At 38.3% G+C, this 19,340-nt stretch overlaps 2 protein-coding genes across 6 annotated transcripts in view; one reads left to right on the forward strand and one right to left on the reverse strand.

Annotated features, from left to right (window-relative positions):
• The window catches only part of LOC126834650 (laminin subunit gamma-1), a 41,360-nt gene extending 29,682 nt beyond the window's left edge, over positions 1-11,678 (forward strand). The window contains exons 7-27 of one of the 2 annotated variants that reach the window (XM_050566736.1): positions 5,435-5,623; positions 5,769-5,994; positions 6,124-6,233; positions 6,293-6,442; positions 6,511-6,683; positions 6,761-6,893; positions 6,963-7,187; positions 7,289-7,474; positions 7,547-7,744; positions 7,827-8,023; positions 8,102-8,317; positions 8,416-8,686; positions 8,760-9,066; positions 9,145-9,255; positions 9,330-9,534; positions 9,631-9,868; positions 9,940-10,142; positions 10,212-10,370; positions 10,438-10,555; positions 10,846-10,958; positions 11,048-11,678. In XM_050566736.1, the coding sequence (XP_050422693.1) occupies positions 5,435-5,623; positions 5,769-5,994; positions 6,124-6,233; positions 6,293-6,442; positions 6,511-6,683; positions 6,761-6,893; positions 6,963-7,187; positions 7,289-7,474; positions 7,547-7,744; positions 7,827-8,023; positions 8,102-8,317; positions 8,416-8,686; positions 8,760-9,066; positions 9,145-9,255; positions 9,330-9,534; positions 9,631-9,868; positions 9,940-10,142; positions 10,212-10,370; positions 10,438-10,555; positions 10,846-10,958; positions 11,048-11,173 (3,854 nt within the window). In that variant the 3' untranslated portion in view covers positions 11,174-11,678. The remainder of the gene's footprint in view (positions 1-5,434; positions 5,624-5,768; positions 5,995-6,123; positions 6,234-6,292; positions 6,443-6,510; positions 6,684-6,760; positions 6,894-6,962; positions 7,188-7,288; positions 7,475-7,546; positions 7,745-7,826; positions 8,024-8,101; positions 8,318-8,415; positions 8,687-8,759; positions 9,067-9,144; positions 9,256-9,329; positions 9,535-9,630; positions 9,869-9,939; positions 10,143-10,211; positions 10,371-10,437; positions 10,556-10,845; positions 10,959-11,047) is intronic. The other variant, XM_050566737.1, reaches the window with a different exon arrangement.
• On the reverse strand, positions 11,285-19,051 carry LOC126834647 (phospholipid-transporting ATPase ABCA1-like). 4 transcript variants are annotated; one of them, XM_050566733.1, is made up of 25 exons: positions 18,789-19,051; positions 18,383-18,622; positions 18,228-18,310; positions 18,033-18,163; positions 17,807-17,960; positions 17,444-17,688; positions 17,139-17,373; positions 16,703-17,058; positions 16,270-16,632; positions 16,035-16,190; positions 15,768-15,978; positions 15,468-15,693; positions 15,265-15,371; positions 15,006-15,199; positions 14,777-14,938; positions 14,505-14,717; positions 14,108-14,384; positions 13,742-14,044; positions 13,336-13,666; positions 13,058-13,256; positions 12,798-12,985; positions 12,547-12,717; positions 12,282-12,460; positions 12,014-12,162; positions 11,285-11,926 (listed from the first exon to the last, which is right to left on the reverse strand). In XM_050566733.1, the coding sequence occupies exons 2-25, from the start codon at positions 18,604-18,606 to the stop codon at positions 11,885-11,887; spliced, it is 4,899 nt and encodes a 1,632-aa protein (XP_050422690.1). In that variant the 5' UTR covers positions 18,607-18,622; positions 18,789-19,051; the 3' UTR covers positions 11,285-11,884. The 4 variants fall into 4 exon arrangements, with proteins under 4 accessions (XP_050422690.1, XP_050422689.1, XP_050422688.1 ...); XM_050566732.1 differs by having other exon boundaries at positions 14,505-14,713; positions 14,773-14,938; positions 15,447-15,693; XM_050566731.1 differs by having other exon boundaries at positions 15,447-15,693; positions 18,789-19,050.
• Between the last annotated feature and the right edge of the window lie 289 nt (positions 19,052-19,340).

Here is a 19,340-nt window from a genome sequence, read left to right on the forward strand (position 1 = left end):
CACACACACAAGTCTACTGTTGAATAAACAAATTCGACAAGTATATAAATGTTATCATTTAGTGTTGCATCAGATTATATTATACTGGTAGTGAGATAAATTTGGAACTTGTCTTAAATTTCAGATTCATAGAACAACTTTAAGTACTTCCTCGTGAATTGTTTTCTTATTACATTTGTTTAAATGGAATTTTCCATTAAAAAAATACCAACTTAACTAAAATTTTTACATTTTGAAAAAAATATATTAATTCTAAATAATGAAATTTGAATATACTTCTTTTGATATTTTTTGATATATTTTTTTTAGCAAGTTATTTAGTTATCAGTTTCAGCTGGTTGTAACTTATAAAAAAAGAAGAGTGGTTTTAAGGTGTCATAATTCAGCTTTAAATTTAAAAAATGTATTGTTAAACAATGTAATGTTCTTTATCATTTTACAATGTTTTGACATTATTTTTACAGAAACTCTTCTTTGGTCGCAAGACTTTTTATTTTCTAAATAAAATTAAAAAAATAATCTTTTATTTAATAGCTTTATTATAATTGGTGTTTATCGTACATTATAAGGTTAATCGATGAACATAATAATTATCAGTCGTTTTTAATGGGTTTGTACTTGATCATTATAGTTTAAAATATGTTCTCTTTATTAGACCATTAGTCATGTCACACGGGCACAACTATTGTACCTTTATATTTTGAATTATACCTTCCTGAAAAACTCATTGTAAGGCGATGGAGTTTAAAGGCAATAAAACACGAGGTAGTCGTTGCCACACGACCCCTTATTGGATCCACCACGAGATGGATATAACCTACACACACAGTCACAATAATATATACATTTAAAGCACCTACTTTATTATTATGTCGGAGCAATACTAATTTCGAATTCACATTTCATACAACTTGCTCGGCGTACTCGTATAATGTTTATGTGTATGTAAATTCTATAGATCACGCGAGATAACAAATCAATACACTCGCGTGATCATACATATAGCTAGAGTTATCGACTAATATAATATTATAGAGGTATCTTTGTATTAAATTATGTATAGAAATATAATATTATTATACATAATGCACATAATATATTATACCGAGTACGCCGCTGACTCTCAACGTTGGAATTAAATAATAATAATAAAAAAATTTTTAAAATTAATCATAATATGGTTTTCCTATCCGCGTTCGAACGCGGTGTGTGTTTTTGTAGTTTTCGAACAATGTAAATAATATTATTATTATCAATAACTTGGTGCACGTCCAGCTTGTGGCGTTATAATATTATAAAAATTACCTTCCATCGCACTACATTATCTTCGTGTATAATGTAACATATTAATATTTTTATTAACCTCGGTAATAATAATTACCGTACCTACGGGCAACTGTGTAAACAAAGAGTATATTATTTGGCCCTCGGGCAAAGTGTAAATAATGTCCTGCAACTCGGACTTAACCTACCCGAACGGGTTCTCTTTGGATATAAAAATGTACAGTTAAATGACAGTTTAAAAGACCTACAACGGTTCTTCTTCTGCGGTTAGGTTAGGGTTGTCCGACACCATCTCTTTTCTTTTTGTTCCATTTCCCACAAATCCACACGCCCCAATGGTGTTATGCGATTTTGAACACCATATTTTGGTAAAAGGAAATATACATTATACACCAGCTTAAGTACACATAACGGATAAACCGCCCCAAAAATTGTATTTTTTTCACACATCAGCTTTTGGCTCTCGACCACTAATTATTTCTATTTTTTTTTTTTAATTTTATACACGGTTAATGGTAAGTGTATTGGACTTTAGTAAGTGTACGTTTCTTCTTCTCGGTGTGATCTGGTTTTGAATATAAATATTATTTTCGGACCACCCAAAATGACATGAGCAGCAATACAATATTACAACCGTTTCCGACTTGCCGTGTTCGGTGGTGTTAATAGAGTTCGGGCAATAATAACCACTCTCCTCTCTCTATCCCTCGACCTCGCCGTGTGTTGTATGTGGAATCCACCGCCGTTGCCCAAACACAGATAATACACTCGGATGATATATTTTTATGAACGTACATTAGTAATATTATGATTTTTTTTTTTTAACTTTTTTTTTATTACACCTAAACACGATGTTATGACCTGGCGTAAGACGTGTGTTTGATTTGAACGTCGTTTAGACTTGCTGTAACTTCTTAACGTTAGACCACGACTTATGGTAATAATTTCAGATTTCCGGAGGTAGTCCGCGGTTAGGTTAACATTTCTTCGAGGAATTTTGTCCACAATAATAATAATAAGAATACTCTATAATAACCACTCGGGTTGATGTCATGTAAATGATTGTACAGTACGCACACACACAAGTGGTTGTGAAAAATAGAGTTAAAATTCTCAGTCCGACCGGGTCAGAAAACACATTGTGATGGCCAAAGCGATACTGGGCGAATCGACGGTGTGTGCGATATTTCATAAGTATAATAATATGTATAGTCGTGAAAATCACTTAAGTATATACGGTGGGCAGCTACAGTGTAACGTAGCTCGGCTCATAAATTACAATATCGTTTTATGAGCAAAACGATTATGCCACTTGGTTTAACGATAATATCAACACTTTAATTTACAACGTTGTCGTGTCCGTCTAATACGATATTATGTACATGTATTTATTTAAAATACACGTGTCTAGAAATCTCTCAAACGACATAGTTTATACGACTTGGCAAATTATACCTATCAGCTGATCATAAGACATAATCTTATCTAACGTCGGTACTTTGAGGGAAAAATTAATTTTTTTGTGCTTGATATAATATTTGTTTGACGATAACGAATTTACCGTTTAAGTACTACTTGTCCAAGTTTACGGAGATTAATAATATTGTATTATGTAAACAGAATTCACCCCACGTACAGCCTGCACGGTAGTCAATACTGTCGTTTTTAGATAAGATGAGAAAATGAAAAAAATGTGTGATCCAGCGCTGTTAACCGATTATAGGAGAAATATGCCGTTGTGCCGGTCGGTTCCTTATTCGGAAATGACGTTTGAATACAGGAATGTCTACTCTAAGCCGCGGGTTAAAAAAAAAATATAGGTATATATGTATAAACGTCTTCACCTCCTTCGCCGTCATTGGGATCTTTGTATATTATTTCCACTATAGCCACATATGTCGATTGGCACCTGATTTTTGTCAGAAATACAATTGCCCAGGTCGAACGGCATGGAAAATATTTTGGAGGTGAAAATAACCGGTGGTGTCTTATTACATTTCTTAATTAGATCAGGTTAGGTTAGTTGCTAAGCGTAGCGTAATCAACAGTCAACAGGTATCTGGGAACAAAACGAAATGTTGTAGAAATGAAATCTTTAGAGGAATTTTACCTTTTCAGCGGTTTTGTCGATATTCAATTTTGCTACCATCTTCAGACGCGCATTCGGTTCGCAAGACTAACGTGTCTGTAAAACGGTAGCTACGCTGGACCAGCTATTTTTTTCAACGTCTTCTTCTTATTCTTCTTCTGTAAAACCCAGCCGTACTCGATGGGGTCGCTAATGAGGTATTTGACGGCGTGCGGCGACTATACCGGCAGCGCAAGGGTTCGAGTGGCGCATGATCGTCGTGTGGTCGTAAATCATTATCGGCTAAGTACATTGGCAGTATGTGTGTGTACAATGATAATATACGGATAGGTCAGGTACCTTGTGTTGTACGGGCACAGAGGTTGTCTAACCGTGTTCGCTTATGCCTTTGCGGGGAAACAAATTGAAAAAAAAAAATACGAGGAAATTTATGCATCTGGTAAAGTAATTAACGGTTGGATTTTCAATGTCAAAATATCTGGGTCACCACGCTCTATAGAGTGTTGCCGGAGAGCCGTCTGGGAGAGCAATAAGGAATTGACAATTGGCATTTGCCAAAATCATTTACTTATGTTTTGGTCAGTGTCTCTTGATTTGAGAACAACGTCCACAACAATCATGTACAAGTATTTAAGATATGTTAAGAATACTGCTAGGAATACTTAAACGTAAAAACGTCATTGACCTTTTAGCTTGGAAGTCTGGCTGAGAAGCAGGTATTGATGCGTTCGTTTTTCTACCTTGCTCGCTTACTTGGTATATTTTGTTTGGCGGTTGTACTTGGATTTGAATGAAGTCCACGGTACTTGCAGTGCTATGGGATTCTGACGAGGAGCCGCCCAAGTTCAAGTGTTACGTGATCGGACCGCTTCGATGGCGTAGCATTGTGCGCGAGCCTGGACTAGGCGGTCTGTTGTTTAAACAAAAGAGGACTCCTTTATTGTATTTATCGTTGTTATTATATGGTAGTCTTTTTGTGTGTTTTCGTAATAACGACATAATATATATATTTATATTGTATTATAATACGGTGGAACCGTACAAAAGAACTTCTTCCGGCTCTTCAGACCGTATGCATTCATAGTGCACAGTCGCGACGGCCGACCGTGTGAAAGGTCTAAGGACGTGTTCCATTAGACCATTAGTAAACGGAATATTGTTCTTTCCACACCTATTAGGATACTAATTGGCAGCAGACCGACGGTAATCACGTTGGAATTTTTTAACTCCGCGCTATCAGTGCCAGTTGCAATAGCTAATGAAACTTTGTCGCGCCGAACGAACACCCTCGACCATTGGATTCGAACGTGACCCGAACTATATTCTGATCTATCAAAGCGACTGGGAAAATTGTACATCTAAAAGCGGGAAGAGTGATTGAATAGCCAATATTATCTCTGACCCCCCTCAAAAAAACCACATCGTGTTTTGGCACATTGTGACATGTCTGTTGCAATAAACTTCTTCCGTATTAGGTGTTTGGAATGTCATTTTTCCTTTACAGACAAAACCGTTATAAGAAATTCTATACATACAATGTTTTCCTTTAAATTATGTAGGTACCGTTAATATGTACATTATGGTTGTGTGCAAATTTTAATTAGGTTTTATAATTTTGGAAATGATAAATTCCAATTAGCGTCTGGACTAAACACGAAAAACTAGTTTTTGCATTTGTGTGTTCGTTTATATCCGTTGTCGTTTGGGAAACAAAACAAAAATCCATTAGGGGGAATTTTTTTTTTTTTACAAATCTCGTTGTTCTGAATTAGTAAACAGTCGTTTATTGTAGTTCCCACATAAATATTATAAGACAATAATATACGTATGATTTTATGCCGGATTTGGTATTCAGAACACGGTTAAATAGTTTTGCGATTCCCGGCTTGACGTTACCACCCAGAACTGGTTTATGTATTTACGGCTCACTCCGTACGGTTGTCTTATTGCTGGTGTAAAAATGCCGACGACCATGCCGGTCGGTTGCTTTAATTTTGCTTTAGTTTGGATTTTTCTCCGAAACGTTCAACGTGAGATATTGACGACGACTCTCTGTTTTAGAGTGCAACTGCAACGGATTTTCGCACAGATGTTTCTTCGACAAAGACCTGTACGACCGGACCGGGCACGGCGGACACTGTCTGGATTGTGCCGGCAACCGAGACGGGTCTAACTGCGAGAGATGCCGTGAGAACTACTTCCAGAGAAAAGGAGAAATATACTGTACGGCTTGCGAGTGTAACGAAATTGGTAAGTAAAACAAAAATTGAATCTTCCTACTGGAGAAGACGATGGATCAGGAGCACGTCTCTTAGCATTATCCCCAGCTAAAAGACTTGTTCATGACAATTGTCCAAAGTAAAATATAATAATTAGTGATTTTGGACGTTACCAGGGTCTTGGAGTTTGCAGTGTAACTCCGAAGGCAAATGTCAGTGCCGTCCCGGTGTTACCGGTGACAAGTGCGACAGATGCGAAGAAAATTATTTCGATTTCGGACCAACAGGATGCAAAGCTTGTGGGTGTAACGTTGCCGGGAGTTTAGACAATCAACCGCGGTGTAATCCCGAGACCGGCCACTGTATTTGCAAAGAAAACGTCGAGGGCATTCAGTGTAACAGGTAAATACGTTTTTTTTTCGTTAAGTATCACTCGCAACAGTTAGGGCTAGCAAAGGGATCAAAGAGCTCTGTTGATACGAAGTATAATAGAAAAGTTCTATTTCACCAACCTCGTATTGTTTTCTGTAGATGCAAACCCAGCTTCTTTAACTTAGACGAGGACAACGAATTTGGATGCACGCCTTGCTTCTGTTACGGGCATTCGTCAGTGTGTCAGTCGGCTTCGGGTTACTCGAAAGGTACTTTCCAATAAATTATATTTGAAAACTTTTTTATTTGATCAAACGAACCGTTTTAGTGTCGGTCGAAAGCGTGTTTGCTCGGGGAAGCGAACGTTGGAACGGATCAGATGTCTATGGAAGAACAATACTGCCAGTCCATAGTCCGTTCAAACAGTCTTTGGAAATTTCGTCCCCGTCCAGAGAACCCGTGTACTTCTTAGCTCCTGGTCAGTATACTAACTAATATGGTGTTATTGTAATTTTGAAGATTAACACGATGGTATGTATAAAATAGATAAATTCCTCGGAGACCAACGATCGAGTTACAATCACGATTTGACTTTTAAGCTGAGCATAGGCGAAAATAGTCCCGAACCGACGGTAAACGATGTCGTTTTGGAAGGAGGTTCCGGTATTCGCATTACCCAAACGATTTTCGGACAAGGAAATCCACTGCCTTCTGATACGGTAATTGTATTATTATCTAACCGTCAACGCGTGGTAAAGGTACGCATCGGCTAATATAACTATTGATTTGTCAATAGCCAAAAATGTTCAAATTCCGCTTGCACGAAAGCCCGGACTATGGTTGGCAGCCAAGATTATCGACTCGCGAATTCTTCAACGTCTTGTCCAACTTGACGGCAGTAAAAGTTCGTGGAACGTTCACAGAAAGAGGTATGATATTATAATATGGTAAAGCCCATGATCAAATGACATTGTCTATAATATGTTCTGTCGTCTTAGGTGTTGGATTTTTGGATGATTTTTCACTCCAAACCGCACGCAGAGGCGCACCGGGATTGCCAGCTCACTGGGTGGAAATGTGCACTTGTCCCGAAGGATATATTGGACAGTTCTGCGAATCTTGTGCGCCGGGTTCAAGACACGAACCCACGAGCGGCGGACCTTTCTCTCCTTGTGTTCCTTGTAACTGCCACGGACATGCCTCGATTTGCGACGCCGATACAGGTACCTGATATTTTCTGGTTATTACCATCCCAGCAGGGGTGAAATAATTATTTTTATTAGCAAACAAACAAATTTGTTACCTAACACCTTTACGTGGTCAGGTCGGTGTATTTGCCAGCACAACACTGCAGGTGAGAATTGTGATCGATGTGCAAAGGGATACTACGGCAATGCGTTGCAAGGAACCGCTTACGACTGCAAACTGTGTCCGTGTCCTAACCAAGGAAGTTGTGTCCTGATTGGAGAAGATACGGTTATTTGCTTGGAATGTCCAAAAGGATACGGAGGTCGGTAGCAAACACAATACACTCATGTTTCAATAGAAAGCAACATTTTTAACCGTTAAATAATTCCTTTAGGCCCGAGATGTGATATTTGTAGCGACGGATATTTCGGCGATCCAACCGGTAAAAATGGTCTAGTCAGCATTTGTAAGCCATGCGATTGCAACTCAAACGTCGATCCAAATGGTATTGGAAACTGCAACAGGACAACGGGAGAATGTCTGAAATGTATTTACAACACTGGAGGACAGCAGTGCGACCAATGTTTACCAGGTACGTCCATAAAATATATTAACATAATATATTAACAACTGAATGAATAAATTGGGGTTAAATACAATTATTATGCTTTTAGGTTTCTTTGGAGATGCCCTTGCTCCGACTAAAGGAGATTGTAAGCCCTGTGATTGCTACCATCTGGGAACTACTGAAACTGGTTTTGGACCTTTGGCGTGTGATCAGTTGACCGGACAATGTCAGTGTAAGCCACACGTAGTAGGTGTGAATTGCGACCAATGCGAAGTCGGTCATTTTAACATTATTAGCGGAGACGTAAGTTCAATACTAAAAATATATCACTGAACAACAATCAGGAACACAACGCATCTAATATGCACCTCGTTGTTTTAGGGTTGTCAATCTTGCGAATGTGATCCAATCGGTTCTCTGAACAACACATGTGACGCTATCACCGGTCAATGTGTTTGCCGCCCGGGTATAACCGGCAAGAAGTGTGACGGATGTGAACCTTTCCACTATGGATACTCCACTGAAGGGTGTAAGCCCTGTGCTTGTGACTCGATAGGTTCAGTTTCGCTTCAATGTGACGCTAGTGGACAGTGTCCGGTATGTTTATAGAATATATTGAAATCCAGTACTATTCAATTTTTGTTGTTTTTTTTTTTTTTTGGTACAAAAAAACTAATTTTCTTGTGTGTCGGCAGTGTTTGGAAAACGTAGAAGGCAGACGTTGTGATCAATGTAAGGAAAACAAGTACGACAGACAAAGAGGTTGCGTAGACTGCCCGGCGTGCTATAACTTGGTGCAAGACGCCGTCGAAGAACATCGCAACAATTTAAAAAAATTAGAAAAAGTATTGAAAGACATCAACAACAGCCCGACTGTCATCAACGATTCGGAATTCGAACAAAAGTTAAGAGAAGTACAGTCACAAGTAGACGAATTGGAAAAGAATGCCAAATCGTCTGGTGGCGGTGAGTGATATCTAATGATTTACTAATATATATTGATATATATGCAACTAATTACTTACATATAATATTTTAGGAAACATCTCTACCAGTGACAAGATACAATCCTTGCAAGGTCAAATCAAAGAAATCAAGGAACTTATGGCTCAGACTAGTAATTGGACGTCTATCGCGGAAAGAAACGCGATGGAAGCCGAAAAAAATGTAACCGAAGTCGAGCGAATAAACGAGGAAACTACCGACACGTTGAAAAGAGCAATGGACTACATACAGACTGAAGGAGCCACTGCGCTTGCTAAAGCGATAGTTAAAAGCGACGAACTCGGTCAGCAGAGCGATCAAATGTCTGAAATCGCCAGAGAAGCCAGGACATTCGTGCAATTGTATGCGTGATAAAACCAATACATTTTTACCTATCAAAACAAATTTTCATTATACAATATTTTGTTTCATTTATTTAGGAAAGAAGACGAAGCCAGAAAAATGAGAGATACTGCTGAAAAGGCCATTAACGTTTCAGCATTAGCGTTTGAAATCACCAAAGATGCTGTGAATCAACAAAAAAATATAAGGTAAAAACTTCGTTTTAACACAATGTAAACATTCTGAAGTCTGAAGTATATAATATGTTTTTGTATATTTAAAGCGATGAATTGAAGACGTTAGACACCGAAATGAATTTCGTCAAAGACAAATTGAACGCTATTGTAGAACAAGCTAACGAGACCAAAGATTTAGTCGCGATGATCAATAACGACTCGTTGGCAATTTATAGTGATATATACGCAATCAACTTGCCCGATATCAACGCTACGGCGATGAAGCAGAACGCTTCGGCTTTGAATTTAGAGGTAACGAATTTTTCCTTTGGAAATTATAGCATAATAGATCACCATTATCTTGTGGGTCATTACTGATTTATCACAATCCGCATTGTCGTTGGATAGATACAACAAATTAAAGACGAAATCAAAAGGCTGCAGGAGAGCAACTCTAACCTTTTGATGGAGGTAGCCGAAGAACTGCAGCAGTCGGACGTGACTTTGCAACAAGGAGAAATGCAAAAAAAGACCAGAGAAAACTATTTGGCACAGGCGAACGCGTCCTACGAGAAAGCCACCCAAGCAGTGAAGTTGGGAGCCAAGACTCTGGAGGAAGCTCAACAAACGTTGTACACTCTACAGGGTATTTATTTTGTACAGCTGTTGTTGTTGCAATTGCTCATCGTCAATTGTCTGTGTGTGTTTTTGTTTCAGCTTTTGACAAACAAGTGCAGGATAGCAAGACGAGCGCGACCGAAGCTTTGGAGCAAGTTCCGGAAATAAAAAAGTTGATCGAAGAAGCCAACGACAAGACAACGCGTGCCCAGCGGGCTCTGACCGGGGCAGAGAATAGTGCCATTAATGCGAGAAACCTGGCGCAACAAGCGCAAACGACATTCGCCGAGCAAGCGTCAATGGTTTGGCATTGTCTTTAAGACAGACTTATCAGACTCTCGATTGAATTGGTTGTTTCTATTTTTTTTTAGGAAGCCGAGAAAATTAAAAAATCCGCTACGGAAACCGTCGCCGAGGTGCGCAATCTGTTGGACGAGAGCGACGGGCTATCGAAACGCGTTGGACACACCGGAGGCCGGTTGAGAGAAGTGGAAAGTCAATTCGAACAAGACCAAGAGAGTATCAACGACGTGAGTATTTGGTGTGAAAGTTACTTAAACATGTTTCTTTTATTTAAAAATTCAACACGAAATTTAGGCGAAGAAAAAAATCGGCCAAGCGAAAACATCGGCGTCCGATGCCAAGAAGACGGTGAACAAAGCTCGGGAAGACGTCGATGCAATTTTGAAAGAACTCAAGGATTTAGTGGATGTCGGTCAGTGCACGTTTAACAAACTCGTTCATACCAAACCGTTATTTTTATATTATTTAAAAGCCAGCAAAGTGGGGTAGAAGCATAATGCGAGTATGGAGCATATTGGGGCAGGGGGAGGTCACAGGACCATAGAAATTATTATAACTGCATTGTAATGACAGTAATGTACTTTAAATTGTACTTCTAGTAGTAGGGTGGCTACGATTAGGATTGATTGGTTATGACTATTTGTTGTCATCCATATAATGTAATTAACAAATTAAGATGAATTTCTTATTTTTATTTATCAGACAGTGAAAAGTTGAACCAACTGAGCTCCCGGTTGGAAGCCGCCGAACAGGAGTTGACCAACGCCAAGTTGGACGAAAAACTGGTCGCCATCAACGAGGCGAGGATATCTCAGGTACGTTAAACTCCTACATAATTTGTTTGTGTAAATCATAATAGAAACTGTAATAAGGTGGTTTTCAAATTACTCTTAATATCGTGCAGGCCCAGCTGATCAAGAACTACGAAGAAGAGATTGCGGCTCTTGCCAGCGACGTCGACAACATCGACGCAATAAGAAAAGCACTGCCAGTGGGTTGCTTTAAGAGACCTCACTTGGAATTGCGTTAAGAATATTGACTACGCCCTCTGGGGACTACAACATTGTGTTTTACCATTTACTATTGTTAATATTACGTTTAATACTAATAAGTCACTTGTATGTGTTCATAAATGGTCATAACGAATAATTTATTTTTATAAAGTCAATTTTTATCTTAAGTATGTATCATTTTTTCGGCAAAATATTAGATTTACAACGATAGTTACTGTGTTTCGTTAGCAAACAAGTTAGTAATTACCTTTTTTTCTTAAAAAATAATTTCTTACATACTACACGCCCATTAAAATGTGCTTGATTTTCTGTTTTTTTTTCTGTTTGTATATTAGTCGATATCCTATAAATGTTATTATAATAAGAATGTACCTATTTGAAAGACTTAAATATCAATTATTTTGTTTTGAGTATACTTAGATAATATTATAATGATAACTATATATTTTTATAATTACATTAGTTTACGTTTATATGCCAAAGACCCAATTTATTTTATTTATTATTATTCTAAAAGTGCCTTATATACTTATAATTATTTTTCTAATTATAATTATTATTGTAAAAAAAAATTAAAATAAATAATAAATATAAATTATAATTATTGATTCGTTGTTTGAACGTTAAACAATTAATATGAACACCATAAATCCATCTAGTTTTGATAGTTGAAAACAGTCTTAATTTTTTCATCGTGGCGTTAACAAATACAACATCCAAAAATTGTGCTATAGGGCTTGATTTTTATTTTTGATGATATTCAAAAACACCTTAAAAACATTAGTGTATAATATTAATTTAGTTAAAGGTGGTTTTTTATTTTTATCAAAAAATAACGGTGTTTCAATGGTAATTACCTGTTCCAGAGTGGTTTGTTGAATTGAATAGTCTACAATCGACATGTCTCGTTTTGCTTGTTCCATCTGTGTGAATACAAACGAACAAGAATATTTTTCAGGAATATGAAACACCGACATTGATTCGAATTGTTCACTTATCGAATAGTCTGGTGAAAAAAAATGTATACATATATAATTAACAATAATAATTGCACACGTTACAGCGAACCGATTAGCTATAATAATATTATGTTTTTTTTTCTCGATGACAAAATAGTTGTATTACTTTCGAACAAAACTTCTATGAACTCTTTGGCGGGTTTCCGGTTGTTTGGGTGAAATTTCACGTGCAACTGGTAGCCATCCGAGTATTTGTTCTTGAGATGTTGTATAGATCCTATACAGCTGATTCGACCGTCCACCATTATGGCTAAACGGGTACACACGGCTTCGCATTCTTCAAGACTGCAAACGTTCACGGCGAGGACGATAAAACATGGTTTTATTCAAAATAATAATAATAGACAACGCTTGTAATTTTGTCGTATTACCCGTGTGTCGTGATGAATATGCATTTTCCCTTATCTCTTTCTTCGCTAATGAAGTCCCACAAGTTTTTCCGGGCGGCGGGATCCATGCCGGACGTTGGTTCGTCCAAAAACAATACAGGAGGATCGCCGATCATCGCCATGGCTGCGCTTAGTTTTCTTTTGTTTCCTCCGCTGTGTAAACGAATGTGGTTTTTACATTTTAATGCAGTTGACACTTCTATAGATCAACAACGCAATAGGAATAGCGATACCTGTAGTTCTTCGCTTGTACGTTCAAATAAGGGATTAACGCTAGCCTCGAGGCAAGATGGAACGAAACGTCGGTAGCCTCTTTTTTCGACATTCCTCTTAGGCGAGAGAAGAAATAAAGCGATTCGTAGCCGGTGAGCTCTTCGATAATACCGTTAAACTGTGGACAGTAGCCAGCCACTTCGTGAATCTAAAAAAACCCACAAGTTTCAAGTTATAGTATAAAATATTCACAAATAATTTCGCACAACGTCACGCTTGCCTTTTGGCTGTTGTTGTTAACGTGTATGCCGCACACATAGATGTCTCCCGAAGAGTTTTTAATATCTCCGGTAACCATTTGGAACGTGGTCGTTTTGCCAGCTCCGTTTGTTCCCAACAGTCCAAAGCACTCGTTGGGTCTTAAAGCCAAATCCATTCCCATGACCGCTTGTTTTTTACCGTAGTTTTTCCCTACGTTTCTGTATATATATAAATTTAAAAAAATCGTCTAAAATGAATCAATCGTGATCATTGATGTATTTAGCGTTTGTTTTATACTTGAGGTAAACAGAGAAACTCTGCGGATAAGAGGAGTCGTGAACCGTTTGCTTCTCACGCTGCACGTCCGATTCGGAAGAGCTCATATTATTACTATCGTTTGTGTCTGCGTTGACAGCTTTTTCAATAGAATCTTTCAAAGTATTCCAAAGAACATCTCTTGTTTTGCTCGTGGCACGCATGAGATATTCACACGACAATAGCAGCAAAACGTTTACCAGACCAAACCAAAACAAATGCGCAACATTTCTGTCGATCTCCGGACTTACGATCCCGCGTAAACAGCTGTTCTCGCCTTTGTTAATTTTCCCCCTCACAGGACACAACGTGGCTACGATTAAATAACGATAATATTTTACTAAAAAAGCGTGGCCACGATGGTGGAAACAGTCACAATTCGACTAACCGTTTTCGTAGGACTGGCATATTTCACTGTACTCGTGGTGGGCGTAAATATTTTTCAAACCGTTGCTCAACGCGTAATGCGGGAAATAAATCAACACCGAGTGAATGAACCGAGATTGGTCTTTCAGGCACAGCGGTTCCACTTGAAGGATCATGACGAGCATAAGACCAAAAGCGCCGGTAATAACGTTGAATATCGCTACGCCGGAGAAACTCGAAGAAGGTTCGGTGAACAGGTACGAAAACAGACTCATCAAAGGCAGGTCTGCCCACGAGAAAGCGGCCAAAAGGACGAGCATGGAGTCTGTAAATAAATAAAAAACGGTAATTATTGTGTATCCCGGCATTGTACACGATTTTCGTTTACTCGTTTGCTTCAAGTCAGAATAGCCCGGATCGCCGTACACGTACAACGCGACCACGATGGTGAATATGATCAACGAATAGCTGATCCAATCCCACAGTAAAGACGCTATCCAATACGCTGTGGGCTTAACCCCAGCAATGTTTTGCATTAGCTTAACACCGCTCTGCCGTTCTTTGACCGCATAGAGCACGTACAGCGCGCATACCAGGGCTTGGGAAACGGCACAGCTGAACGCCACTTGAAAACCCAAATTGCTGCCACCCACCAACGTCAGTTGCTGAAATAAAAAAATTATGGCGTATGTGTGAAGTGTAACGAGTTGATTGAAGTTTATTCGAGTAGATAAGTCGGTAAGTTAGTCCTTTTTACGGTGGCCACACCAATTATATACACTAACCCTGTCCATCCCTTGGTACGGTAGCGGATGGTTGACGATTTCAATTCCACAATCCTCGCCGCATTGGGATTTCAGAATAGCGTTGTAGACCATATTCAAAGACAAAGGCGGACCGTGATAAGGCTTATTGTTGAAGTATGCCACTGCGGTGCTTCTATTGAACACAGCGCCGACTATGTACGTCTGCGTGTACAACGGTACGTTCTTGGCTGCCTGTTGTAAGACATTCGAAGGGTGATTATTTTTATTAACAAATATAGCGCAAGACTTACTATTTTTAGCAAAAAGTTTTCGAAATATTCCAGTGATTTGTTATAGCCTCCCACCTCGAGCACAGGATACGGCGCACAAGCATTTTTGTATGAATTATACATGTCTATGACGTCTCTTTCATGAGATGCCAACATTATTGTGCTAACTGGCTTCCAAAAATTCTAGTTAAAGGATACGAATTTGTAAAAAATAAATTACTATGGTCGACATGTACTCGGGATAACATACGTCTAAGCTGACAGCCAGAGCCGGAAGGTCCGTTATGCTTTTCCACGCGAATACGACAGCGAATGACGCGAATATGAACACAACCGTCAGTGCTATTTGAAGCGAGTGCAAAACTAATGCACGAGAAGACTGTAAGTATTTTTTCACCATCAACGCCTGCAATTGAATGGCGAATAGTTTCCATCCCGTAGCTCCTGTGCGATTAAAATAATATGTCAATTCCTATTTCGACGATTGCGTTTAGAGAAAAGGTACTCACTATTAGCTTTTAAATGTAAACGGTTTTTTTCGTATACACAACTGTCGGAAGTAAACTTAATGTGGGATGAGTTTTGATAAGGTAACTGACCATCGTGGTTGCTGAATCTGGTTAACAAAAAAAATCATAATTTATTTTAATACCCCATCGATTAGGCGTGTACAAGATTCAATCACACCAACTTTTCATAAACATCATCCAACCTGATGAATGTAATACCGTATTCTTTGATTCCTAAACATGATTTATTTTTCTCCAAGGTGTTCAGAAGCTCTGGAATTAAACCCGACTCTGGCAATTTGTAGGTCACTTCCACGGGAGTGATTCTGCCAGGTATAACGTTAGGGAAATGATTTTGGATAAACATTGTCGTTCCGTTGACATCGAATGTCGCTTTGTCCATTATCAATGTGAGATTATAACCACCGCCTAAAAGTATAAGCTTCTGCTAATCAACATGAGAATTTAACATGTTATTAATGGTAAAATTAATGATTTCTTACCATACTTCTTTTTTAACGAGAACGGCGTTCCAACGCAACAAAGTTTTCCAGTTTTCATTATAACTACTCGGTCACCCAACAAGTCGGCTTCATCCATCAAATGAGTAGTCATCACTATTGTCCTTCCTTCACGTTCCGACTGTAAAATATTCCATAAGGTTCGTCTGGCTATTGGGTCCATGCCCGAAGTCGGTTCGTCCATCAACACTACCTGTTACAAAACATGTAAAGTTATTTTTTAAATACATCACTTTTGCTATAACATACTTTAGACTTTCCGATCAAAGCGATGGCGACGGATAGCTTTCTTTTCATTCCTCCGCTGAGGTGTTCGGCTTTGGTATTGAGCATGGACTCCAATTTGAATTTCACTATATATTTTTGTATCTCATCATTTAGCGCTTCGTTACTCAAGTCTTTCAACTGAAATTTAAATTGTTATTTCTGATATTGCATCAATTAACACGTTTACCTATTTTATTTTGTTTACTGTCGTACTCACCACCCCGAAAAACTTTAAATGTTCAATGACTGTTAGGTCCGGAAAGAGTAAATTGTATTGTGGACAGAGCCCCAATGAGCTGCGAATCGTTTTCATCTGAGTGTTAATGTCACGTCCTTCTATTAAAGCCGAACCGGATGATGGCCTTATCAAACCGCTTAGCATCGACATGGTAGTCGACTTGCCGGCACCGTTGTGTCCCAATAGAACGGTGATTTGATTCGGATACATGTCCACGGTTAGACTGTCGACCACTGGTTGGTCGCAATTACCGTAGTACTTGGTCAGCGATTGAATTTGAATTCCCGATTTTCCTGGGCCTACATCGGTGTTCGATTGCTTTTGGCCAAACCAATACGAGAGCTAAATATTATAAATGCGCCAAAAAATAATATTAAAATTACTGTAAGCAAAATGGTATGCATCTATTTACCTGGATAGGATAGTACCACGGAGGTCGATAGCCACCATGTGCCGGAAAAGCAATTTCCGTGTATAAAGCTATCGTTAAATACAATACCGTATCCACAACCAGCATTGTCATGACATTAGCTATACTGCATTTGTCGTCCGGGGTGATGGGCGATGCGATGGTCGTCCAAGATAGATCTTTTCCGATACCTTTGAGCATGATGAAACTTTGAAATATATACCCCAAAGCGGTATTCGGTAAAACAGTGGACAATAGAATGTAGCGCGACGAGATTGCTGTGTATTTAGGTTGGGAGATCATGTACGGAGTGAATGTGACGAACCACAGGACTCCACCGACGGCTGCTGCAGTGTTGGCTAAACGAACACACGGTATCATTGAAGGCATTTAATCATGGCTACGGAATAAGGAATTTATTGATTTGCCACATGGTTACCTTTTTTAAAGCAAGCTGCAACCAGAAAGCAGTAAGAAATACTGGAGGTGACGAATGGAGTGAGGACGATCAGGAGCATAAACATTTCGGAACATCGATTTCCTTCTGTGGCCGGCCAATTGTACGTGACGAACAGCACAATTACAAATAGTGGTATCATCCACACCACAAAACTCTTCAAATACCAAGCTGTGGCTATCAACCAATTGTCCAATCCCATCAGCATCATGGTCTCCTGAAAAAGCGTTATAAATATTATCGATGCGGATGAAGTCTTGAACCGACATTCAATCAACCGCGTGTACCTTTAATTTTGATTCCTTTTCGGATACAATCATTTTTATTGTACTAATAGCCGTGTACACGTAGCTAAACATCACTAGAATCGACACGAACGAAGACAGTGCCGTGAGTAAAGGGTCGAACTTGTAGTTTGGATACGAAAAACGTTGCATTTGAATTTTCGGAATACACTTGTCCGGAGACCAATACGTGACAAAGGCCTCGGAGATCAAACTTTGAACGTACAAAAACGATTCGGCAACGTAACCTGATGACACGAGTTGGAAATTTACAATCGCAGTAATACATTTTGATATTTTATTTGCAATATTTTATCTCGAATTTTCTTAGTTCTTCTAATTTCTAAACCGTTTGTTTTAACTTGCCAGGTTCGCCACCGCTGATTTCTTCTTTGTGACGAGGTCCCAACGTTTGGTACAAAGGAAACGACAAGTACGTTTTCCAGTTTGCTTCGACGGTGTCAAAACTCATTAAGCTCTTTTTGGTCACTCTTAGCTGACACGGATACCTGAGTTTTATCTTAAAGTAAAATATATTTTGTTATTTTTTTCAATTTAATGTCGATTTGGACTCATGTTTGTTTGGACTTACGACTATATTTTTCGGCACTGAAGTCGAATTGGGTAGGACGTTGTCGAAGCAGACGCCGGATAAATAAGTTTTCATTTTTCTATCTCGATTTAGATTGTTTTCCATTTCGGCACAGTCGTTGAAACTTCTCACTGCACAAAAGTCAACACGGGTTTTTTTCAAGGTTCTTTTAATCATATTTAACCGTCAACTTACGTTTCAACATTGAGATCTTTGCAAAAGCCGCGATCATTATTAGTTCTAACGCTGGATTATATGGACTCCATGCAATAGTCCACCTGAAAATAATAACAATGAGGGAGTGTAAGCAGTAACATCATAAAAGAGTCATTCGAATGAACTGTTAATACCTGTCTGTATAATTTGTAATTATCGGAGGCGCCGTTATTGAAAATGCAGGGTATCTTGTAGGCTCATTAAATTCTACTGGTCTTACCCACGTTCTTAAGAAAATCATTACAAATGCTATAACGGCAGGTAAAAACATTTCAAAAGCCGATTGCAAAGACCTTCTCCTTTGGATCATCAAGTTTTTCCATAACAAAAGTTTTAGCTTATTGAAATTATTTGGCATTGCTGAATTAAGTGATCTAAAAAGTTGTTAATAATAATTTAACAGTTGTTATTACAGAAGTAAAATAAAAGAAGTTAAGTTAAAACAAAAAACAGAGAAGCAGTAAATTCATGTAAAAGCCTAGAATATTGTTTTGGTATTAAACTGTTGGAGTGTGTAGAATTAAACGTTAAGTGCCTTACCTAAGATCTTGTGTGATTGATCCACTTAAATGTTCCTCCAGGCGTTCGTTTATTGTTATTAAATAATTAAAAAAATTCAGTCAATAGTAAGTTTGGTACAACGCTGATTGTACAACTAACAGATTTACTAGTAAACTAATGCGAATAGTAATTGTGTTTACTGCTTAATGAAATGAAAATTACCTAGTGAGCAACATTATGTAAGAATGGAAAATCGAAAACATTTTAAAATAACAAAAGTTAAATATGAACCACGTCGAGTTGCCCAAAGTAGTAGATAAGCGATGTGGAGTGTATCAATGTTTGCTCTACATTAGTCAGCGCTGGTACTTGAAAAAACGAGAAGGAAATCCTATAAATTAAAAAATTATATTTTAATTTTAATCATTTTATCGCGATAATTGGTAATAACTCAAAGCGATCGGTTGTGTTTGCATTGCATTTTAGGCACATATTTCTGTGATTTTAATTAGCTTTAAGTACCGACTACGGTTTTTATAAACTGTCCTTGAATAAGAAACGGTATGAAATAACCGTTTCAGTAACTATTAA

The sequence above is a fragment of the Adelges cooleyi genome, unplaced genomic scaffold, assembly GCF_023614345.1.
Source record: "Adelges cooleyi isolate 19-005CV unplaced genomic scaffold, UGA_ACOO_1.1 ACOO_flye_CR_arks_rails_tigmint_CR_PRNA_21, whole genome shotgun sequence".
Classification (NCBI taxonomy): Eukaryota; Metazoa; Arthropoda; class Insecta; order Hemiptera; family Adelgidae; genus Adelges; species Adelges cooleyi.